The 26,495-nt window shown below is 36.4% G+C and overlaps 1 protein-coding gene across 9 annotated transcripts in view; it reads left to right on the top strand.

Annotated features, from left to right (window-relative positions):
• The window catches only part of RALYL (RALY RNA binding protein like), a 731,347-nt gene that overhangs the window by 644,890 nt on the left and 59,962 nt on the right, over nucleotides 1-26,495 (top strand). For all 9 annotated transcript variants that reach the window (XM_012496042.2, XM_030795447.1, XM_030795448.1 and 6 more), the window contains 2 exons: nucleotides 9,153-9,200; nucleotides 21,435-21,592. In XM_012496042.2, coding sequence (XP_012351496.1) covers nucleotides 9,153-9,200; nucleotides 21,435-21,592 — 206 coding nt within the window. The remainder of the gene's footprint in view (nucleotides 1-9,152; nucleotides 9,201-21,434; nucleotides 21,593-26,495) is intronic.

Below are 26,495 nucleotides of genomic sequence, written 5' to 3'. Positions count from 1 at the left end.
CGGACAGACTGCCTCCTCAAGTGGGTCCCTGACCCCCAAGTAGCCTAATGGGGAGGCACCCCCAAGTAGGGGCAGACTGACACCTCACATGGCTGGGTACTCCTCTGAGACAAAACTTCCAAGGAACAATCAGGCAGCAACATTTGCTGCTCACCAATATCTGCTGTTCTGCAGCCACCACTGCTGATACCCAGGCAAACAGGGTCTGGAGTGGACCTCCAGCAAACTCCAACAGACCTGCAGCTGAGGGTCCTGACTGTTAGAAGGAAAAGTAACAAACAGAAAAGACATCCACACCAAAACCCCATCTGTACATCACCATCATCAAAGACCAAAGGTAGATAAAACAACAAAGATGGGGAAAAAACAGAGCAGAAAAACCGGAAACTCTAAAAATCAGAGCACCTCTTCTCCTCCAAGGGAACGCAGCTCCTCACCAGCAATGGAACAAAGCTAGATGGAGAATGACTTTGACAAGTTGAGAGGCTTCAGACGATCAAACTACTCTGAGCTACAGGAGGAAATTCAAACCAATGGCAAAGAAGTTAAAAAATTTGAAAAAAATTAGACTAATGTATAACTAGAATAACCAATGCAGAGAAGTGCTTAAAGGAGCTGATGGAGCTGAAAGCCAAGGCTTGAGAACTATGTGAAGAATGCAGAAGCCTCAGGAGCTGATGCGATCAACTGGAAGAAAGGGTATCAGTGATGGAAGATCAAATGAATGAAATGAAGCAAGAAGAGAAGTTTAGAGGAAAAAGAACAAAACAAAGCCTCCAAGTAATAAGGGACTATGTGAAAAGACCAAATCTACACCTTATTGGTGTACCTGAAAGTGACTGGGAGAATGGAATCAAGTTGGAAAACACTCTGCAGGATATTATCCAGGAGAACTTCCCCAATCTAGCAAGGCAGACCAACATTCAAATTCAGGAAATACAGAGAATGCCACAAAGATGCTCCTCGAGAAGAGCAACTCCAAGACACATAATTGTCAGATTCACCAAAGTTGAAATGAAGGAAAACATGTTAAGGGCAGCAAGAGAAAAAGGTCGGGTTACACACAAAGGGAAGCCCATCAGATTAACAGCTGATCTCTTGGCAGAAACTCTACAAGCCAGAAGAGAGTGGGGTCCAATACTCAACATTCTTAAAGAAAAGAATTTTCAGCCCAGAATTTCATATCCAGCCAAACTAAGCCTCATAAGTGAAGGAGAAATAATACCCTTTACAGATAAGCAAATGCTGAGAGATTTTGTCACCACCAGGCCTGCCCTAAAAGAGCTCCTGAAGGAAGCACTAAACATGGAAAGGAACAACTGGTACCCGCCACTACAAAACCATGCCAAATTGTAAAGACCATTGAGGCTAGGAAGAAACCGCATCAACTAACGAGCAAAATAAACAGCTAACATCATAATGACAGGATCAAATTCACACATAACAATATTAACCTTAAATGTAAATGGGCCAAATGCTCCAATTAAAAGACACAGACTTGCAAATTGGATAAAGAGTCAAGACCCATCAGTGTGCTGTATTCAGGAAACACATCTCACATGCAGAGACACACATAGGCTCAAAATAAAGGGATGGAGGAAGATCTACCAAGCAAATGGAAAACAAAAAAAGGGCAGGGGTTGCAATCCTAGTCTCTTATAAAACAGACTTTAAACCAACAAAGATCAAAAGAGACAAGGTCATTACATAATGGTAAAGGGATCAATTCAACAAGAAGAGCTAACTATCCTAAATATATATGCACCCAACACAGGACCACCCAGATTCATAAAGCAAGTCCTTAGAGACCTACAAAGAGACTTAGACTCCCACACAATAATAATGGGAGACTTTAACATCCCACTGTCAACATTAGACAGATCAACGAAACAGAAACTTAACAAGGATATCCAGGAACTGAACTCAGCTCTGCACCAAGCAGATCTAATAGACATCTACAGAACTCTCCACCCCAAATCAACAGAATATATTCTTCTCAGCACCACACCACCCTTATTCCAAAATTGACCACACAGTTGGAAGTAAAACACTCCTCAGCAGATGTAAAAGAACAGAAATTATAACAAATGGTCTCTCAGACCACAATGCAATCAAACTAGAACTCAGGATTAAGAAACTCACTCAAAACCACTCAACTACATGGAAACTGAACAACCTGCTCCTGAATGACTACTGGGTACATAATGAAATGAAGGCAGAAATAATGACATTCTTTGAAACCAACAATGACAAAGACACAACACACCAGACATACTAGCACAAGATAGGGATGCCCTCTCTCACCACTCCTATTCAACATAGTGTTGGAATTTCTGGTCAGGGCAATCAGGTAGAAGGAAGTAAAGGGTATTCAATTAGGAAAAGAGGAAGTCAAATTGTCCCTGTTTGCAGATGACATGATTGTATATGTAGAAAACCCCATTGTCTCAGCCCAAAATTTCCTTAAGCTGATAGGAAACTTCAGCAAAGTCTCAGCGTACAAAATCAATGTGCAAAAATCACAGGCATTCTTATACACCGATAGCAGACAAACAGAGAGCCAAATCATGAGTGAACTCCAATTCACAATTGCTTCAAAGAGCATAAAATACCTATGAATCCAACTTACAAGGGATGTGAAGGACCTCTTCAAGGAGAACTACAAACCACTGCTCAATGAAATAAAAGAGGATACAAACAAATGGAAGAACATTCCATGCTCATGGGTAGGAAGAATCAATATTGTGAAAATGGCCATACTGCCCAAGGTAATTTATAGATTCAATGCCATCCCCATCAAGCTACCAAGGACTTTCCTCACAGAATTGGAAAAAACTACTTTAAAGTTCACATGGAACCAAAAAAGAGCCAGCATTGCCAAGTCAATGCTAAGCCAAAAGAACAAAGCTGGAGGCATCTCGCTACCTGACTTCAAACTATACTACAAGACTACAGTAACCAAAACAGCATGGTACTGGTACCAAAACAGAGATATGGACGAATGGAACAGAACAGAGCCCTCAGAAATAATGCCGCATATCTACAACCATCTGATCTTTGACAAACCTGACAAAAACAAGCCATGGGGAAAGGATTCCCTATTTAATAAATGGTGCTGGGAAAACTGGCTAGCCATATGTAGAAAGCTGAAACTGGATCCCTTCCTTACACCTTATACAAAAATTAATTCAAGATGGATTAAAGACTTACATGTTAGACCTAAAACCATAAAAACCCTAGGAGAAAACCTAGGCAATACCATTCAGGACATAGGCATGGACAAGGACTTCATGTCTAAAACACCAAAAGCAATGGCAACAAAAGCCAAAATTGACAAATGGGATCTAATTAAACTAAAGAGCTTCTGCACAGCAAAAGAAACTACCATCAGAGTGAACAGGCAACCTACAGAATGGGAGAAAATTTTTGCAATCTACTCATCTGACAAATGGCTAATATCCAGAATCTACAATGAACTCAAACAAATTTACAAAAAAAAAAACCCCATCAAAAAGTGGGCAAAGGATATGAACAGACATTTCTCAAAAAAAGACATTTATGCAGCCAAAAAACACATGAAAAAATGCTCATCATCACTGGCCATCAGAGAAATGCAAATCAAAACCACAATGAGATACCGTCTCACACCAGTTAGAATGGCCATCATTAAAAAGTCAGGAAACAACAGGTGCTGGAGAGGATGTGGAGAAACAGGAACACTTTTACAGTTAGTGGGACTGTAAACTAATTCCACCATTGCGGAAGTCAGTGTGGCAATTCCTCAGGGATCTAGAACTAGAAATACCATTTGACCCAGCCATCCCATTACTGGGTATATACCCAAAGGATTATAAATCATGCTGCTATAAAGACACATGCACACATATGTTTATTGTGGCACTATTCACAATAGCAAAGACTTGGAACCAAGCCAAATGTCCAACAATGATTGATAGACTGGATTAAGAAAATGTGGCACATATACACCATGGAATACTATGCAGCCATAAAAAAGGATGAGTTCATGTCCTTTGTAGGGACATGGATGAAGCTGGAAACCATCATTCTCAGCAAACTATCGCAAGGACAAAAAACCAAACACTGCATGTTCTCACTCATAGGTGGGAATTGCACAATGAGAACACATGGACACAGGAAGGGGAACATCACACACCAGGGCCTGTGGTGGGGTGGGGGGAGCGGGGAGGGATAGCATTAGGAGATATACCTAATGTTAAATGACGAGTTAATGGGTGCAGCACACCAACATGGCACATGGATACGTATGTAACTAACCTGCACGTTGTGCACATGTACCCTAAAACTTAAAGTATAATAAAAAAACAATTTAGTCACATATTTCCTTTGTGAGTTTATTTGGTTATATCTGAAAATACTGAGAACTTTTATTCCATGAAAATGATTGTCCCCTCAATCAATAGCTATTGAATGCATCAAATATGTCTAGCACTGTTTCTGCTACACGGTAAATACTCAAATATATTTATTGGAATTAGCAACCGTTCCCTTTTCTTTGCATCCTCTCCATCTGTTGTTTTTTGATTTTTTAACAAAAGCCATTCTGAGGGGTGTGAGATTGTGGTTTTGATTTGCATTTATCTAATGATTAGTGACGATGACCATTCATATGTTTGTTGTCAGCTTGTCTTAAGAAGTGTCTGTTCATGTCTTTTGCCTTCTTTTTAATAGGGTAGGTTTTTTGCTTGAAGATTTATTTAAGTTTCTTACAGATTCTGGATATTAGACCTTTGTCAGATGCACAGTTTGTGAACATTTTCCCCCATTCTGCAGGCTGTCTGTTTACTTCCTTCATAGTTTTGCAGTGCAGAAGTTCTTGAGTTTAATTAGGTCCTACTTGTCAATTTTTGATTTTGTTGCAATAGCTTTTGAAAATGTAGCCAATATCAAGAAGGGGATTTCCTAGGTTTTCTTCTACGATTTTCATATTTTGAGGTCTTACATTTAAACATTCAATCCATCTTGAGTCAATTTTTCTATATGGTGAAAGGTTGGGGTCTAGCTTTATTCTTATGCATATCAGCCAGCTATGACAGCACTATTGATTAGGGAGTCTTTCCTTATTGCTTAGTTTTGTTGAATTTTTCAAATATTAGATGGCTGTAGGTGTATGGCTTTATTTCTGGGTTCTCTATCCTGTTCCACTGATCTATTGTCTATTTTTGTACCAGGACCATGCCTTTTGGTTACTGTAGCCTCGTAGTATAGTTTGAAGTAGGACAATGTGATGCCTCTTGCTTTGTCCTTTTTGCTTAGGATTGGTTTGGCTATTCAGGCTCTTTTGTTGTTGTTCCCTATGAATTTTCAATAGTTTCTTCCAGTTCTTTAAAAAATGATGTTGGTAGTTTTATAGAAATAGCATTGCATCTGTAAATTGCATGGGATAGTATGGCCATTTTAATGATGCTGATTCTTCCAATCCATGAACAAGGAGTGTTTTTCTATATTTTATGTTGTGATTTCTTTGAGCAGTGTTTTATAGTTCTCCTTGTAGAGATCTTTCACCCTCTTGGTTAAATCAATTCCTGGGTATTTTATTTTTGTTTGTGGCTATTGTGAATGGGATTGCATTCTTGATTTGGCTCTCGCTTTAAATGTTATTGGTATATAGAAATGCTTCCGATTTTTGTGTATTATTTTTCTTTGCCAGATTTTGGTGTAAGGATGATGCTGACTTCATAGAGTGAGTTGGAGAGAAGTCTCTCCTCCTTGATTTTTTTTGGAATAGTTTCAGTTGGATTGGTAACAACTCTTCTTTATTTGTCTGGTAGAATTCAGCTGTGAATACATCTGATCATGAGCTTTTATTGGTTGGTAGGTTTTGTATTACGGATCCCATTTCAGAACTTGTTACTAGTCTGTTCAGGTTTTCAGTTTCTTCCTGGTTCAATTACAAGAGGTTGTGTTTCAAGGAATGTATCCATTTTCTCTAGATTTCCTATTTTGTGTACATAGCAGTGTTCATAATAGTTTCTGAGGATCTTTTGTATTTCTGTGGGATTTATTGTAATGTTATCTGTGTCACTGATCTTGTTTATTTATTTAGAGAGCCAACTTTTGGTTTCATTGATCTTTTGTGTAGATTTTCGCATCTTGGTTTCATTCAGTTCTGCTCCACTTTTGGCTATTTTTTTCTTCTGCTAACTTCGGGGTTAATTTGCTCTTGTTTTTCTAATTCCCCCATATACTGTATTAGACTGTTAATTTGGGAGTTTTCTAATTTCTTCGTCTACCAGTTTAGTGGAAAGTCTTGGGAGATGGGCACCTGTGGCCATGTCTTGCTGCCGCTGCCCCACACACAAAATCCCTTGGGCTCTGCCCAGACTGGAGCTCCACCTCTGCCTATTTTCTGAGCAGATTCCCCTGCCAATTCAAATGTCTGTGGGGATCATGGCATCTCTTATAGCTAGGATCCCAGACTTCTGTGGCAAAAGTGGGTTGCCCCACAGTCACTTCACTCAGCCTTCCTTAATAGCCATTCAGGGCTGGGAATTAGTCCTGGCACTTGGCATCCCCATGCAGGGTCCCCAGCTTCCTCCATCTTCAGCCTCAGTTACTGTGTCACCTCTCTGTTGACTCTCAGTGTTTTCTCTCAAAAGATCTGCTTTAAGTATGTAGGTTTAGTCCACATTTTGGTGTCTCTTGGTGAGACAGGCACTTTCTGGCTGCATCTAGTTAGCCCTCTTGTTCTGATGTCCTGAGGTGACATTTACACCTTCGGGTCTGATGGTAGCCAATACGTTGGCTTTAGCATCCCTCAACTCAATGTCACAGTTGTATCTATACTATTAGAATAAACTAAAGCAAAAACCATTATTATTTTAATAATCCATGACTGCCAGACAAAAGTGGCTATTTCCTTCTTACACTTTAGACAGTGGTCTCATTGTCCCCTTGGTTTGCATAGATGGATACAGCATTGCTCTATCCATTCAATGCTCAGCCTTCCATCCAGACGCTCAAATGGAGTAAGTTCTTACTTTATATTTCAGCACCTGAACCCAAACACCTTGTGTTCCATTTGACAGAACTGGAGGCAGACTTTACCTTCATGGATTAGGTCTGCTCTTAGATCAGGATTTTTCACCCTCTATTAAGAGCATGAGGAGCTATAAATAAATTTATCCTTAAAGCCAAAATAACAAGCCCCTCTTAATAAGGTTATTTCAGTTTATTAACATAAGAATAGTTACAAAGTAAAGGTCTGTTAAATTTATTTGGAAATATAAAATTATGCCTCCATTATATAGTAGTTTCTCAAAACGTTAAATATAGAATTACCATATGACTGAGCAATTCCACTTCTAGGTATATACCTAAAAGAGATGAAATCAGGGAATCAGACACTTTTGCACCAGTGCTCATAGAAACACTGTACATAATGGCCAAGATGTGGAAACAGCCAAGTGTCTATCAACAGATGAATGGGTAAAGAAAAAGTGATATATATGTCAGTAAACATATATATCTATAGGGGTGATATAGATAATATTTACATATATTTTAACAATATTCTATTGGGGTAATACTTTTAAATATTTTGTGTTTGTGTGTGTGTGTATATATATGTGTATATATATGTGTGTGTGTGTGTATATATGTATATATCTCATCCCAATGGAATATTGTTCATCCTTAAAAAGGAATGAAATTCTGATACATACTACATGGATAAACTTTGGTAATATTATGCTAAGTAAAATAAGCCAAATACAAAAGAACAAATATTGTATGACTATATGATTGTATGATTTGTGTTTGTATTAATGACAGAGACTGGAGAGGCAGGAATGGGAAGTTATTGTTTAATGAGTACAAAGTTTCTGTTTAGGTTGATGATAAGGTTATTGAAATGGGTAGTGCCTATGTTTGTACAATTTTGTGAATGTACTTAATGCCATTGAATCATAAACTTTAAAATGATTAGAATAGTAAATATGGAGTTATGTATGTTTTGCCACAATAAAAAGAAATTAGTAAGTAAACTTTTTTTAAAAATTACTCCCCTGTGGTACAGTTACTCCATTCATCATCACATTAAGACTTCTTCCAGGCTGGGGAGTGTTGCGAAGTGTTGTGAAAATGACCCTACTTGTGAAATCAGAAAACTTTCCCATAAATCTCAGCTCTGTCACCTAGTAGGAATGCAAATTTGAGCAAGTCACTTAGGTCTATTGCACCTTAGTTTCTTCAGGTTATGCTGTCCAACAGAGTTGTTTTGATGACTGTAATTGAAATGCATATAAAGTGCTTCGTAAATTCAAACAACAAGGCAAGTGGATGGAGGTGACTTTTTAAAATATATTCCTTTAGGGAGCTTAGTCGTAATGCTGTTATCACTGAAATGCATTTACTAATTCATATTTAAATATACTAAAATATTAAGGTATTGTTGGTAAGACAGCCACAGTTATTTTTCTAATTTTTCTCTACTTAAAGTATTGAATCCATAGTTTTAGAAGTCAAAAATGCTGAATTTCCAAGGAACCACATTTCTATTCACCATTTCTATAATGAATGGGTTATTAAACCTTTCCATTTATCTTATTTCAATACCTTTTGTTCATTATGTAGCCTCATTGTACATACCTTAGGAAGAAGGGATAATTATATTACCTCAGAAAGAAGGGACAGCTATATGATATCTTGTCTGAGATGAAAAACTATGGTCTTCATTCATACCTAATTAAAAGTTTTTTTTTTTTTTTGAGACGGAGTCTCGCTCTGCGTCGCCCAGGCTGGAGTGCAGTGGCGCGATCTCGGCTCACTGCAAGCTCCGCCTCCCGGGTTCACGCCATTCTCCTGCCTCAGCCTCCCGTGTAGCTGGGACTACAGGAGCCCGAAAAGTTTTAACGTATTTATTTTGCTACCTGTTCTCATCTTCATTCCAAACCACACCATGATCAGTCTCCACATTGTCAAACATGTAATAATAATTTGGCATGACATTATATCAAGTTGGACATTATCTTGGAAGGTCCTTTGGATGCATAATTATATTGAAAAATAAATATTTTAAAAGTAACAAATTTTCTGCTATAACATCATAAGTTAATAGTAAAATTAATGTCATTGAAACAAATGCCAACTAATTTTTTTGTTTCCTTCTTTAGCGGTTATGTCTTTGACTATGATTACTACAGAGATGATTTCTACAATCGGTATGTGAATTTTTCATCCTTGTTTTCCTATGACTTAAATTATGTTTTAACCATTTTGTACATTTTATTCATGGGGGCTCTTAATTATGGTATTTAAAACAATATTATAGCTAAAAATAAAATACTAAATCCCAACAAAATATACAGATTTTTATATTTTCATTATACTTACATTATTCCAAGTGGATCTTGGAATTTTAGGACTTTGGAGGTGCTCAAACCTAAGATTTGGTGTCTGATATTTAGATAAAATCCTAAAGATTTAATTAATATTATCTGCCAACTCATTTGTTGATTTAGAATCCTTCAAGATCAAGAGTTTGAAAACTCAGAAAAATAAATCCAACCTTCTAAAGTACATAATAAAACATTGAAAATGCTATATTGGGTAGAGTCCGTAAAATTTACAGATCGTTCCTGCTTTGCCGGACAGTAGGAGGCCATAAAAGTGATGATGCAAGATGAAATCATCCAATGAGGAAAAAACAGGATTGTCTCATGATCTTAAACATGTTTGTCAAAACATTAACAACTTTTATTCTCTTCTCTATAAACTAATAGGAAACTATAGTATAGCTAATTGTTATTTAGTATACTATAATTTAAAACAATAAAAATATTAAGAATTAAGGTGTTTTAGTTCTTTGTAAAGAACACTTATCAAAAGTAGTTGAAACAGTGCATGCCTTCTCAGGAAAGGATATGGAGTAGGCATCTGTTTTATCCCTTGTTGGATACTCCTTTCTAAGGTTGAATTAGCTTTGACATTCTATCAATGTTGTGAACTATCTCTGAGAGTTCTTTCAATGTGTGATTCTCTTGCCAGGGTCACTTCCCCTCCATAGCTTTATATGTTTCATCACATCACATCCACTTTCCTCACTTATGTTGATAAGTTTGCCTTTATTAAGTTCCTCTGACTCCATGCCTAGAGTCTCTTGAGTAGAGGAGTATCAATATCCCTATAGTGAGCTATTTCTTCTGTAATTTCATTTACATTTAATTTGAGTTTCACATCTAGTATTATCACTCTTCGATTCTTTGCTGCATTTTCATCTTTGTTGATCAATTCTTTCTTTTGATTATTCAATTTTGTAAAATGCCACGTTTTATCACTGAGAGATAGGGAAGTATTACAATAAATGATCTGAAACAAGTGAGTGAATAATCAACGAACAGCAAAAAAAAATCATTGACAGACTTTGAAAGATGGGATGTGATTAGTGATCATTGTTATTATCATGCACATTTATCATTTATGCATTTATTTGTGGAAAAGCTAGAAGCAAAGTTTGGACTTTATTAAATTACTTACCTTTTATATGTTGTAGTAACTAAAATTTGTGTTGTTGGAGAACTGGTGTTATTTAACTAATATCAGTAACTGAAATTTATGCATATCAGAGATGAGGATCAACTATACATAGGAAGATTATTGGATTTAAAAAATGAGGTAAATATATTTTAAGCCTTTAATTATGAGTATTATGCAAACAACAAAAAAACCCTTAGGTACTGTATAAAAATGCAAACTTAGAAAAAAGTTTTCAATAGATGTTTTAAAGGGGAAGAAACTGTGATCCTTGAAAGGATCTTATTTTCTCTGCTGCAGCCTCTAGGGCCTTTTGTAAGTTCCACAAGAATTCCATGTTTCTTCCTGCCTCAGGTCCTTTCTCTGTGTTATTCCATCTCCTCATACCTCCCTCCACCACCTGGTTCACTTGACTCCTCATCTTTCAGATCTCAGCACAAACATCCCTCACAGATTAAATTAGGTTCCTCTGTTCCTCTCGCTCAGCACCCAGCACTGTTACTTCACAGCACCTCTCCTAATTTCTATTGCTATATTTCTTTCTGCAGGGTTTGATTCATGTCTGTCTTCCTTCCCCCACCTGAACAATGTTCAATTTTGCTTATCTTTGTATCCTTGGGGACTATCAGTAAACCTCACACATAGTGGATACTCTGTATTATTAATTCATCTCCTTAGATTTAGAGACACAGTCATTTTCCCAAGGTCACCCAGCTAATTAGTGACAGAACTATGATCATAATCTAGGCATCCAATTTAGATTCAACAACCAACTACGTGAATATGCACAATGGGGAGGGCAGTATCAGCCTATGGAGCTATGCCGATTCCTACTTGGGAATCAGACCCACAACTGTAACTTCATTGCTGCTATGCTCAAACTACTGAATTAAGCAACTTATTTCACTAGTTATCCTTTTCTGACAAAAAAAAAATTTTTAAGAATGATTTTCTCAAAGCATTTTATAATTTCTATAAAATATATTTTAAATATTAAGAAGCTTATCATAAGTTATTCTAAAAGTGATGCAAACATCTGGCAGCATTAAAATAATCCCACTTACTATTAAGGAAGGATACCTAGACTATTTTTATACTATTTGAAAATGTTTTTTTTTGTTTTTTTTTGTTTTTTTTTTTTTTTTTTTTTTGAGACGGAGTCTCGCTGTCGCCCAGGCTGGAGTGCAGTGGCGCCACCTCGGCTCACTGCAAGCTCCGCCTCCCGGGTTCACGCCATTCTCCTGCCTCAGCCTCTCCGAGTAGCTGGGACTACAGGCGCCCGCCACTACGCCCGGCTAATTTGTTGTATTTTTTAGTAGAGACGGGGTTTCACCGTGGTCTCGATCTCCTGACCTCGTCATCCGCCCGCCTCGGCCTCCCAAAATGCTGGGATTACAAGCGTGAGCCACCGCGCCCGGCGGAGTTTTTGACAAGTTTAAAGACATTTTCTACTATAGCTTTTTTTCACTTGCTATGAATAAAGTTTTCAATTAACATACATTGTCTTATACTCTGTCGATATAAAACCCTTTTAGCATCTTTTATTTTCTATCATGTGACTTCCTTATACATTTAAAGAATTTCCACCTAACATGGAGTTTTACTCTACACGGTAGGAGACCCAAGTTCTCGTTGTTACCGGAAAGGGGTCCCAATTCAGACCCCAAGAGAGGGTTCTTGGGTCTTGCAAGAAATAATTCAGGGTGAGTCCACAGCACAAAACAAAAGCAAGTTTATTAAGAGAGGTGGTGAAACTATAGCTACTCCATAGACAGAGTATTCCCAGTATTCCCAAAAGCAAGAGGAAGAACGCGCCTGCCCTAGGTACAATACTTGTTTATACACAGGACGACAACAACAACAACAAAAACCATGGGGAGGTGTGCTCTACTACAAGGGTTTGTGATAAAAGATTAATTTTTCTAATTAATTACTGTATTTTGCAAGAATCAATATGACTATCTTTAAAGCAAAATTAGGAATGCTTTTGTTCTCAAGATATGGAGATATCAAGACATTCCTGGGCCTGGGTCTTTTTAGTAAACATTATTAATCTGTTCTCTTAACCATAAACATCTAGAGCCTAGGAATAAATACCTAACCTCCTGGGAATGCAGCCCAGCAAGTCCCAGCCTCTTTCTTCCTAGCCCTCACTCAAGATGGAGTCGCTCTGGTTTGAATGCCTCTGACATGGTAACTAGCCTTGTAACTTTAGGCAAGTCAGGTTTTCAGTTTTCTCATCTTTAAAAGGAAGCCAGGATTTGCATTTTACTATTTAGAAATGTTAGCTCAACAAAATCATTAGATTAGATAGGTGATAGATGGATGGATGGAGATAGATCGATAGATAGATAGATAGATAGATAATCAATAGATCCATCTTACTTGCCAAAGAACAAGAGCCTTAAATGGTTAAATAATTAGAGAGGCTGTAGCTTTCAGGTGACTCTCTACTATACAAGAACTTAGCCACAGTATGAACAATTTTCAAAATCATTTATTTGTGTTGTATACAATCTGTTTGACATATAAGTGTGAAATAGATCAGTATGGCTGTATTGTTAACAGACTGAGCACTCTGTGCTCTCATTAGTTTATTTTCCATTTTTGGCACTTGGCTAAGAAAGACATAAGCATCTGCCACTAGTGGATATACTCAAGAGTTCCCTATAAACATAGAATACCATGAAATCAAAACAGAATGGAGAGGCTGGACAAGATACATAGCTTACAGAGTCACTACTAATCCACAGTCATTTCTCATAAGTTACAGTCTTCTTGCATTTGTGTGTTTTTTTTCTCTCTTTTAGTAGAGGTGCAAACTTGGGCAAGTTAGTTAATATCACAAAATCTGTTATGTCTTCTGGTAGCTGAGCATGAAATTAATTCCTAACTCATGAAATCATTCTAAGAATTAAATGAGGTAACATAATGATCAGCATTATGCCTGGTATTTTTTAGTGCTTAATCAATTTTAGCTAGTATTAACAGTTAACAGTAACCATTAACAATAATGGGGCCAGGCGCGGTGGCCCACGCCTGATCCCAGCACTTTGGGAAGCCGAGGCGGACGGATCACCTGCAGTGGGGAGTTTGAGACCAGCCTGGCCAACATGATGAAACCCCGTCTCTACTAAAAATACAAAAATTAGCCAGGTGTGGTGGTGGGCGCCTGTAATCCCAGCTACTTGGGAGGCTGAGGCAGGAGAATTGCTTGAACCCAGGAGGCAGAGGTTGCAGTGAGCCGAGATGGTGCCACTGTACTCCAGCCTGGGGACAGAGTGAAACTCCGTCTTAAAAAAAAAAAAAAGAAAGAAAGAAAAAGAAAAAGAAAAAGAAAAAAAAATAATGGTAGATGTATTTCTCATATTGACATTCATACAGCAGTGTCCATATAACTGAGAAACAAACTGGTTGTTCAGTTTTTCTTCCATAATAGCTTATTTGAGACATCTCTGGATTATTCTGTTTTCCCAGTTTTCCCTTTCCTACGCCCCCAAAGCATTCCAGCTGCAGCTGATCATACTTGCCTGCAGAGAGCGCTCAGCTGTTTCTGTTAACCTCATGCTGCTTGTTTAGGTCATGAAAACAGAAGTTACACTACTTATGTATAACAGGGCTAATTGCGTATAGAAACTCGTTAACTCGGTATTAAAGAACTGAAAACGCAAAAAGACAACACTGTGATATACTGGAGTTAGCGACTGCAGGAAGCTGCTACCACCTCTAGGGCTGGAGAAACAAAGGAAGATTTGGGATCTCAGAAATTGCTGTAGAAAAAGAGCCTACCAGAGCTGAAACTATGCATAGGAGATTCTGTTCAGATGGTGCTGCCGTGTCTGAGTCCACAAGGAGAACCTGTGGTGCCGACACCCAAATCTCTGAGACGGGGATATAGGCTGACAGGTGCTGGGTTCTTTGAGGGAGCGTGGAGTGGCTGTTCTCCAAGTGTTGCAAAATTACTCAGACTGGATTCTGCTGCTGCTACTGGAATGAATTGTTGTTGCCAGGATGAAGAAACTACATTGGGGTAATCCTGAAAAGAGCAGGAAGCCAAAACACAAATAAAAAGCAAAACAAGAAGGAGCAGGTCCCTTTTTCTTGCTCCAGCCTTGCAGTCTCTTTCTTAGGTCCTTTACTGGCTGAGCCCAGCAGGGAGCTAGCTGCCCAACCTCAACCCTAACTCTCACCTTCGGAAGTCTGGTTTTCAGAGTTCCAAACCCAACTGTGGCTAAGGGCAGGTCTGAAACCAAGAAACAATAGCTTAATAACTGACATATGTCCACATTATATTGTCATACTATTTCTGCCAGGTTTGGAGACTCTAATGTGATTGAGGGTTTCCAACCCTTAGATAGTTTTAGCTTAGAAAACTTCTTTACACAATGTTCCACCTTACTGTGATTCATTGACCTGTCTATTCATGGTTTCAGGGATCATAAAGAGTATCATTAAAGAGTAGATGAGTGGTTATTCTAAATTCTTATCTTTTCTCTTGTACACAAAGCATTGCCCAATAATTTACAGCATTGAATGGCATTTTCTTTTAAAGGTCCATGTATGACTCTAAAGGTAGGACATTGTATGTTAATCCATTAAACATAAGTATTTATACTCTAACAAATAAAGTAAAAGGAGATGTATACCTAAAATTATATTTAATCTCCCTAGGGAAAGTTTTTAACTTCTGCAATGTTGGCTGTCTAAATCCAACCTCTTTTTTCAATAATGTTAGGAAGAGCACTGATCAGTTTATAACTTCCAGTGATAAGGAGACTTATTAACAGAGAAAAACAAATGCCACAGGTGTTTGTTTCACCTCTATGTAAAACACGTATACATTTTAAGTGATCCAAAATAGGCACTGTTCAATTCTGGAACCATTTTGACTTTGTGTTAATTGATCCAAGAAACTACTAGATTTGCAGTTAATGCAAGAACACTAAGTCAAGTTATAGTTGTTTCAGATAGTTGATTAGAGAGCACAATATATATTCATGAATATTGGAAAACATTAACAAGAAACAATGTTTTGTTATGCAAATTTGAACTATCCTCTGGTAGTATGGTATTCCATTTGAAATGTTTGAAAATAACAGCATGGTACACTTGACAAATGGTATTATTTGGAGTCAGAAGACATGAATTTCAGGCCTAGATGCACATGTGTTGACTGGTTAAGCTTGGAGAAGTCATCTCTTTTTTGTGCCAGTTTCCTTCATGGGCAAAATGGCTTAACACTACTTACTGACCTTATAGAATTATAAGAATTAAATGAGAAAACCGTTTTAGTGGCTTATAACCCCATAACAACCATTTGAATTTATTAAATTTTTAATTACACAAAGCTGTATACAAAATGTACAATTAGCAATGTTAGACAAAATACAGAGATTATATTAGAATCAAAATATTGCAAAAGAGATCATTCAAGATTGCAATCAACTTGCCTTTAAAAGCATGTTCAAGAAGTATTTCCATGTTATCCAGGGAGAAAACTTCACAGAAAACCTTGGAAAATTTAATAACAAAAAAGAGCAATGGAATTTACTCATTTACTGGTCTCCGGTGGAGTGTGCCTTTTAAAATTATTTTCTGATTCAACTGTAACCAAAGATTTATTTGAAGTCAGAGTAGAAATTATAGGCAGAGTTTATGAATTTTGAGTAGTTTAAACAGTACAGGGAACAGATACACTACCAGCCTATAAGAATTATTTGCGTAGATTTCAAATCTATCCCTTCTTAGAAATGAATAGGCACCTTACTTTGGTTTTATATACTATACGTCTGTCAAAGTTAAGCATAATGAAAAGGAAGGCTGGAGGTTGAATCAAGACATGGAGCAAGATCTTCTCTGGTCCTCCGGTGATTGATCTTTGTAGAGCTACTGAAAGGTCCTGGTAAGAATATGGCCCTGAATTTGTTCTCAGGTTTTGCCTCTGGGTAGCCCAGAAATTTTAGCCCCCTAGGGAAGACCAAATATTTTTGTTAGCATCAACTACTTAGTAACTATAAGTTTTGATTCATGAACAGGGAAAAGGAAGAATTGTTTTCATGAGGGCAATTTAGAAAGAAACAGGTAAATACCAGAAAATGTTTAAAGTTACTACTAATCTAAAATGAAAATTTAATAGTCAGTAATAAAATACAACACACATATTACATTTTCAGTTTCTTTTCTTGTGTTTTAAACCACATTTGTTGACAGTAAAATATAAGCATCAAGTCAGAAGTTTAGCCATCAGGTAATGATTTATTAGAATGTGGTGTATCTACCTGAGAAAATGCCCCACAGCCATTAAAATAAACATTACGAAGACCATTTAACAGGCCTGAGAAATGTTTTTAATATAAACCAAAGAGAATGAGCTAGAATACATGACTGTACATATATTATGTTTTCAATTATGTGAAAAATATGGATGCTTATAGAAAAAAGATTAAAGGATTATAGTAGTTGTTCTGGGGTCTGAGACTTAGAGTTGTAGTTTTTTTATGTACTTTTTTTTCCCAAAATGTTACTTGATTATTGCTAAAGCTTAATAATAACAAGCTCTTTTTTAAAAAAGACACTTAAAATAATGTTCTCTGTGTTAATATGCCTTTGTCCAAAAGGCACTTAGTTTTTAAATTAAATTATCTTTGTCCAAAAACAATTATTGTTTAAGAACAGTAGATGAAATCAAATGTCCTTATTCTTCCTAGAGAAAAGTTGTCTATTTTATCAAATAAACTACTATTAAAATTAATATTACCAGTTTTTAGCTTTTGCTAGCTAATAAAGTTACATATGTCAGATATTATTTAAAGCATTAAAAGGCAAAATAAGAAAAGGGTACATAGAAAATAGAAACGTTTATTAAATAAATTAAATTCTCAAATTGTCTCCATGAATTGGTTTTATTAAAATTGGACTGAATTTTTTAAATTTATTACTTGACAGCAGATGTTTTAGAGTTTTCACTGTAAAATGGACCTTGAGGAAAGAATTATTATTATATGTTTGGCTTCATTATAAACCATTATCTATTTGATGAGTAAGTATTTGGGAGAAAATTATCCTGACCAAGAAATATTAGGGAAAATTAAGGGCTATGAAAGGAAAGGAGTGGAAATATAACTCCAAACAGTAAGGAACAAGAAAAACAAGAGGAAGGAAAAAAATTAAAGCTTTTAACTAGCCTGGAGATTTAGATTCCTTTTAATTCTGCTGGATTGCCATTTCTGCTGTCAGTCTATAATCTTAAATGAACTAGTTCCTTAGTCTCAATACTATTTGCCAATCTAATATTTGATAAAGGCAAAATTTCTTTGATTTACTGTAGGCCGAATTCTGACGAGAAGGCCAATACCTGTCTTTCTTGGGCTGCCTTTCACCTACTTCCCTCTGTAGTTTGAAGAACCCCTATATCCCATCTTGCAATCCCAGAAAACCTTCCCCGCTTTCTATCCTTGTCTTGTTATGTTTTTGTACGTTAGGACAACATCCAGTCTTCCCTCCTTTTATTTCTAATTGACTCAAGAGTGCCCAATGAAAATTTAGAAAGCCTTCAGCTCCATTAAAAGTTGTAAAATTAAAAATTATGCCCTCGTGTTAGCCCATGTTACTGGTGGAGGATGTCCAGGTTCTTGAACAAACAATTGGGCAAAACGCACAAACAAAGGAAGGAAAGAATGAAGTAACAAAAGCAGAGGTTTGTGGAAAATGAAAGTACACTCCACAGGGTGGGAGCCAATCGAGCATAAGGGCTCAAGAGCCTGGTGACAGAATTTTCTGGGGTTTAAATACTCTCTACAGGTTTCCCATTGGTTGCTTGGAGTACACCCTATGTATATTAAGTAGTGGCCCACAATCAGTCCGATTGGTTGCAGGAGGGGACCAATCAGAGGTACTTTCAATTTTTCATCGGCCATGCAGAAAAAGGTGGCGGGATGAGGAGGGGCGCAAAGGGAGTAGCCTCTGGTCCTTTTGTTACTTGGACGTGGAAAGGTGGGGTTTTCCTTTTTATTTAGTTCTAGGAAGTCATCATGAAACAGCCTTAGGTTCCCTGCCTCTAGACCCTATTCTCCTGCCTCACCCATTCCCAATTTTGTTTTGTGAATGACCTATCACATTAAAATATTTAAGTCCTGATGCTGCCCAACGTCCCATCAAAGTGGAAGAAGGAATTGGTAAAACGTTACCCGCTGCCTTGGTGAAAGTCATCCAGCCAGGCTTGCTGGCTCATGCCTATAATCCCACTATTTTAGGAGCCCAAGTTGGGCAGATCACTTCAGTCCAAGAGTTCGAGACCAGCCTGGGCAATATGGCAAAATGCTATCTCTACAAAAAATACAAAAAAATTTAGCCGGGCGCAGTGGCATGCAGTAGTCCCAACTACTTGGGAGGCTGTGGGATAATTGCTTGAGCCCAGGAGGCAGAGGTTGCAGTGAGGTCACACCACTGGTCTCCAGCCTGGGTGACAGAGTGACACTGTCTCAAAAAAACAAGAGAGAGAGAAAGAAAAATAGTCATTTTCCTTTGAAGTAGCTCACTAAAATATTCAGAGAACAGGCCACTCACCATAGGAATTTATACCAAAGGAAAGTTGTTAGTAATGTACTAAGTATATTACTAAAATGTATGCCCCATACTAAAAGCATATCATAAATACAGTGAGCAAGCATGGCTCTTTCTCAGCATAAGATCAGGCCATGCCACCGTTGGAGATTTGCTAATCCTTGGCTGGGGGAAGCAATAGAACTATTGATGAACATTTTTGTTTCCTATAAAAATAGTATCAAATTACATTGCAATTAAAGTAGCAGTGAATATAGTGAACTTTACTTGGCCTGTATTTTTACTATAGCACTCTTACATCATTATATATTTTGACTGTGTTTTAGAGATTTTCTTAACCCAATTTACAGATTGGATTGTTTAATGAACCTGTAAAACTACACATTGGTGTGTAGGGAAATGGTCCTGCTAAAAGAGCTTGCCTTTCATTTCAAACAGCAACTTCTACTCTAGAAGAGATCAGTCAATTGCCATATTTTCTTTTCGCTCAATAGTTTTGGGTGTTATAGCTCATGCAAAGTGCCTTTGTATTTTGGTTCACTGACTTAAGGTGCTCTGTGAATTCAACTTATAAATAACTAATGTAGACCTTGTTTTGTGATTGAAATGAGGGGCAGGTCTAGCTGACCCTTTTGATTCTCAAGCCCCTAGTGGTATGGATGATATTCATAACCCTTTTCAGCCTCATCCCGCCTGTGCTCTTTGAAGTAAACTATTATGTGTTGACATCCATGACCTGTTCTTTGCTAGCTGTTCTTCAGCTCTAATGGACTTTGCTTATTCACAGAAGATGGCACCTCTCTTGAACTCTGTCTCATTTCATTTCTTTTCCTTTCCAGATATCTCTTCGTTTTTCCCCAGCATGTTCTAAATCATTTTTGAATACCCTAAGTCTCTAATGCAGTAGATATTCTTAGTACTAAGAAATTTTGCTTTAAATTTGGTTTAATAGTGCTTTTTGCGCTTCCCTCACCCCACAGTATAATAGTTTTAAATGTCTCTAAATGAATATTTGGAAACCAGTCTATCTTAACTTTTATTATATTTCATATATTATTTCTTAAAAAGAGATGATCACATTTTCATCTGTATGTATAAACAAGATGTAATTTGATGAATTAACCTATTATAGAACTTGTTTTTATTTTCTTCCCATTCTAGTTTCTCATTTCTGACTTTCATATTAGATTGTTTTTATTGACTGTTTTAAAGTAATTATGAGAATATAATCCAATATTTTACTCTGTCACAATAAAATATGTAACAATCATAATTCTAAGTCAATAATGCTATTTTCTTTATAGTGAATAATGTAATTACATGTCTAGTTCACTGGAAAATAGTCATGAAAATGAGGAAATGTATCCCAGTATTTTTTATTGACCTTTTAGGTTGCCCAAATGTGCTGTCATATAAAAATTTGTTGTCTATGTGGATGCAGTATAAATAATATGAAGCTTCTGAATCTATGAATTATATATTTTTATAAATGAGTTAACCCTTATACCTTGATTCCTTTCATTGTTTAATGGAAATTGATTGTGGTGAATATCATTTTTCACTTTTCAGCAAAGGTTTTAAGTTTTATTGATTTTTTGTTAAATATGCTTTTAATATCTAACTATAAAATATCTCTAGTCTCAATTTGCACATCTAGCAAATGGTCAGAATAATTAAAATATATCTTGATAAATATTTCCCACCATAAGTAGTCAACAGTTTTATCCTCATGCTAGCTTCATGTCATTCAAACTATCTCCTTTTGTCTGCAATCAGAGGAGCCTTTGTTACTGAAAAGATTCTTAAAGTGAGCTGAAGCACCATATTGATTTGTCTCTCATAGCTGTTTTCTTTAAGCTGGTTTTACTTTTTATCTTGCTGGGCTGTTTACTGTTCGAACAGTAATTTTATTTCTTTGTTCCTGTTCTGCAAGATCTTTTCCTCTTTTAAACTAATGTGCTAATAAGTGTTTGATGCGTAAGAGGAATATTTCTGTTCATAAGCAGTGTAAATCTGTTTTACCAAGCAAAGAAATGTATGTAGGAATGAAAGTCAGCATATTTTCAACAAATTGCATGGTACTGTTGGAGCAAAGCTCCTAGTCCTTTCATACCTTACAAATGAGTTCCTTTTGGAGGTCACACTCTGAAGTCCAGAAAGCATAGACTATATTAGCATCCTATTTTCTTAGTGAAAATTAAATCTGCCAATAAATACCTGCATCTGAATATTAGAGAACAGCAGCAGAAAGAAAACATTTATTGAAATTTTCTACCAGGCCATTCTGTTAATCATTTCACATATTTGACAGAACTCTCGGGCATCAAACCAACTCTCAGTCCCATTTGCATTTTGTAAAGGTTATTTGATTACCACGGGCGTGTGCCTCCACCTCCCCGTGCAGTAATTCCACTGAAGCGTCCCAGAGTGGCAGTCACAACGACTCGCAGGGGGAAAGGAGTCTTTTCCATGAAAGGTGGATCGAGATCTACTGCCAGTGGGTCAACAGGCTCAAAATGTAAGTAATGTCCTTCATTTTATTTCTCTTTAAAGAAGGGGTGATTAACTATCATTGCACGAATGCCTATATTCAATAAATTAACCAGATAGTTATGAAGGGCCTGCTATGTATAAAGTATTAGAAAATCATAAGATGGATAAAAAATGGTCTCTGCTTTCCACCACACTGTGTTGCAGTAGGGGAGACAAACACAAACATATCTAACAAAAACCCAGGACCAATTTGAAATGTATTTTATCAGAGCAAATAACACTGTGCTCTTGGCTTAGCTTGTGATATATTAAAGTACTGAAATATAATATGTTGCTTTTAATGAAGAAATAATTTTACTTCCAAAGGGAGTGTATAAACTGTCTTTTCAGAGAAACATACAAAATTAGTTCATGGTTTGAATATTTGAGCAATTAAGAGAGGCAAACTATAGAGATGTTAAAAGCATAATTTACCATACAGTGATAAATTATGGTAAGATATATGTATCTGAAGATATATTTAATGTCATAAAAAGTAAAATAATATTTGCATAGTTTCACATTAATTAGTAAAAAGCAGTGATACAAACTTTCCAACTAAACACATCGCTAAATTTTTATGTGGAGTCATACAGAAAAAAATTTTATTTGTTCTTACAATATTATTCCTAAAGAAAGGATAACAAAATTTCCCATATTCCTTGAGATTGCCTTTTATCAGAAAACAAACAGATAATAAGCTGATCAATAGGTAAAAGAATAAACACATAGAGAAAGTTGGGAACACTATATTTCATTGATCGAGGTGACATTTGAGTGGAAACCTAAAGGATGTGAGGAAAAGAGAAAGTGATCTTGAAGCTGTCAGAGACAGAGCATTCTGTGGACAGAAAATGGTCAGTGCAGAGACCTTAAGTTGAATAGTCAAGGAACAATAAGGAAGCCAGTGTGGCTGCAACAGAGCCGAGCCAGAGAGAGAAAGTCTGGCTGGGGATCAGGTCAGAGAGTTAGACGCAGGGCAAGTTCCAGTGCAGCTTGGTAAGCCGCTGTAGAGTCTTGGATTTACTCTGCATCCCAACCATTTAAGACAAGTAAGGCAAATGCTATTATCGCAGTTTTATTGATGAGTAAATACAGAAAGTCATATAGCTAATAGACATAGTAGAGTCTCTTAGTTCTTTTGCCTACGTGCTATCTGCTGTAGAACACTGCCTTTTATTTCAGCACTATACTGAGAAAGAATCACTATTGAAATACTTTGTTTTTACAAAATGCAGTTCAAAATGCAGGAAGGTACTGATGCTTCTGAAAAGGCTAAAGTTTGTTGTACTCAACAAACTTTGTGGACCTAACTAAGATAACTTCAATAGCACACTAAATAGATTTATGGATTTCTATGTAATCATGTATTCATGTATCTATTCTGTAGACAGATAAATATGAATTCTGTTTTGAGTCTTAGTAACAAAAGAAAAGGAGTTTCTGCAGCAACTCGTTGGAGGTTAGGTCACCACAGTGTGGAGTATACACAAGTTTCTATCTCTTAAAAGTCTCCAAGTGTTGAAAATTTCAATGACTTGTTTCTTACGTTGGAAAAAATAAACAATGAAGGAATTTTTATAGAAAGATAAATTGCCAAAGTCAGCTACTTGGAGAAATAATGTGAAGAGACTTTATAGTTTGTAACCATTACAACATGTAACATAAGAATCTATCCTTAAGTCCAATGGTAAATCACACATGAGGTTTAATTTCATCTTTTCTATGTGTTTTGTGTGTGTGTGTGTGTGTGTGTGTGTGTGTTTGTAAGATGCAACAGTCTTGAAAAAAGGCTAAATCTGAAAATCGGACTACTAAATACAAACTAGAGATGCTTTGAAAGAAATGTGATGTGCTTTATTTTTTTAGCAGCAATCGTTCTTTGGAACTGTGCGTCCTAGAGTATCTCTGTTATGCTGGAAAGATATAGATAAGCAATAGGTAGAAAGATAAATTATGGGATAAAAAGATTTTGTAAGGACAATCAAGACAAATGATCATTTAAAATCTATTCAGCATATTATAATTGTGTTAATTTTACTTACTTTTTTAAAGTGATGTATCTTTATTATATTGAGGTTAAATCAAAAGGAAATGTTTCATATAAAACACTGGGGAAAATCACTTTAAAAGATTTATCCTAAGGATTAAATCTAAGCTTGGAGGTAGAATAGTCATGTGGCTTCCAGCATCAATAAGATAGCTCCAAGGGATTACTGCAGAGAGACAGGCAAGCCATAGGCTATAGGTGCAACCCCAGTAAGATACTTGAGTCAGGGAGCTTGGCGGGCCTGGTTTACATAGTAGAAAAGAGGGGCCCCTGGGCCTGCTCCAAGCCAGCCCTGCAGCAGAGCTTCTGTGTAGTAGTCAATGTCATGGTCAGTCACATCCCAGAGATTACCCAGAAACAAGGGGCAGCCGGCCATGATGTACTTGAGCATGATGCCAGCCCCCTGTTATTATAGAAAGACAACAGACTGATCTATTCTATTCATTTCATATAGTTCTATAAATTTAGAGCTCAAGTCACAAAAGCTAACTGTTGATTACTGTTACTTTAGTGAAACATTAATAAAAATTTATAATTCACTGGCAAGCATAACTAGAATCATGATTTAATATTCTTTTTAGGAGCATATTGGCAGATTACATTATGTATACATATATGTAAATAAAACATATATGTGCATGTATAAATATTCATTAATTTATAGTACTTTTTATAATTAGGTTGGTTTCTGGAAATAACAAAAATTTCTAACTCAAATCACAAATGAAAAGTATCAGTGAAGTTTAAAATATACTATGTTAATATTGATATAATTTGAATAAAGATTTACTAAGGTTTATATCTTACTCTTTAATTAATAGCCGTTTCTAGCATTTAATGGTTTGGTAAGTTCAGAAGAGGAAATTAATGTTATAGCTTGGATAATTTGTCATTTCTTATTTCAGAATTTGTAATATGACTGAATTCTGCTAAGGAGAAAACTATGTAAAGAAAAATATATTAATGTGATAATTTACCAAAAATGAATACTGATAAGCATTCAAAATGAATTGCTTTAAATAGATTGCCACTAGGTATTTCTGTCCCTTTTCAGATCAAATTGAACTAAAACTATAATCAACTTGTCCTGTCCTGACATCATAGAGTCATAAAATAAAGAAAATGTGATATTGCAGATTAGCATTTTACAAAAGAGAAAACACGAATATCAGTGAGCTTTAGCTGTAGTTTCTTAGTGGAAAAATTGATGCCCTCTGGAAAAAAATTCGATCAAATCAATTTCTTTAAAGAATTAATTTAAATTCTAATGTCTAACAAGAAAGACTCTAGTAAGTTTGAATGCCTTTGGGGACCTGTCAATGCACTTTCAGTGACAGAATAGGTGACAAACTAATATAAATGCCCTGAAGCATCTAACAGGAAATTAAAGACAGTTCAATTAAAGTTAAAATGGAGAATTTATCCCCAATGCTAAGAAGGATTTCTTATGTTGGGTTCCTCCCCTCAAAAGTATGTGATTGAAATACAGAGATAAAGCATCAACCAGAGAAATAATATTAATACTCAGCAACATATCATTAAACATTCCCATCCATCCATTATCCTAGGGAAAGTATATTCTGCTTTAGAGATTTTTAAAGAGAGAACGTACTATTGGCCGTAAAGGTTAGAGAAGGCTTAACAGGGGATTTTGAATTGAGTTTAGAAGAGCCGGTGGATTTGGAAAGATAGAATGAGAGATACTTGCTTTCTGGGAGACAGGATCTGGGTGGAGAAGAACAGAGGCTTTCCCGTCAGATTGCTTGGAGTGGAGTCTGTTCCATAGTATACTACGACGGTGGTCTTGGGGAAATTCTTTAACCCCTATATACCTCTAATTTCTACCTGGAATTTGAAAATAATATACTGTGTATCCAATAGTTATTGTAAGAATTAAATTACGTATGCATATAAAATGCTTAGGCACATAGTAATGTTCAATGAGGTTAATTATTGCTACTACTATTATTATTATGGCAGTTAAGAGCATGAAATATGAAATTGCTGAACCTAGAATCCAATAGTGCCTCAGCCATTTATTATGTGTGTTTTGCAGCAAGGTACTTGCTTGCTATGCCTTAGTTTCCTCATCTATAAAATGGGAATGATAATCTTACTGCCTTCTCTGTAGAGTTGTGCATTGAATGAGCTAGCACATGCAGAGCTCTTAGAACACTGTCAGCTAATATAAAAGCCTCAATAGATAATACTGTGACAGTAAAAATAATAACTATTATTATCTGAAGTAAAGATTTACTACTAGGAATGTCAGTTAATAAACTGAGGACATTATTATTAAACAAGATATAAAATTGGGTAAAAGGATAATGAAAAACTGTGTAGCATATTAAAGGGTTTGGATTTCAGGCTGGGCCAAGATAAAAAATTCTCAGCAAAGTGCTGCCTGCTCAAAATGATATTTTAGGACATCTATATGATGGGTGGCATTAGTTGGCGAGGGCTGCCATAACAAAGTACCACAGTTCGGGTGGCTTAAACAACAGAAATTTATTTTATCACAATGATGGAGGCTGAAAGTTGGAGATCAAAGTGTCAGAAGGCTTGGTTCCTTCTGATGGCTGTGAAGTAAGGATCTGTGTCAGTCCTCTCTCCTTGACTGGTAGATGACCATCTTCTCCCCATGTCTTCACACTGTTTTCTCTCTTTGTGTGTCTTGTCTAATAAATTTCTTCTTGTTATAAGGACAAGTTTAGACCCCTCTATGTTACAAGGGCATCACCTGTCCTCTAACTTCAATCCAGTTGTTCATTTTTTTTTTATGGGACTTACACCTTTCTGCTTCATGTCATAGTTATTTGTATGCACATCTAATCTTTCT

The sequence above is a fragment of the Nomascus leucogenys genome, chromosome 16 (genome assembly GCF_006542625.1).
Source record: "Nomascus leucogenys isolate Asia chromosome 16, Asia_NLE_v1, whole genome shotgun sequence".
Taxonomy (NCBI): domain Eukaryota; kingdom Metazoa; phylum Chordata; class Mammalia; order Primates; family Hylobatidae; genus Nomascus; species Nomascus leucogenys.
The sequence above is the reverse complement of the archived record's forward strand: the minus strand, read 5'-3'. Positions and strand labels throughout refer to the sequence as shown.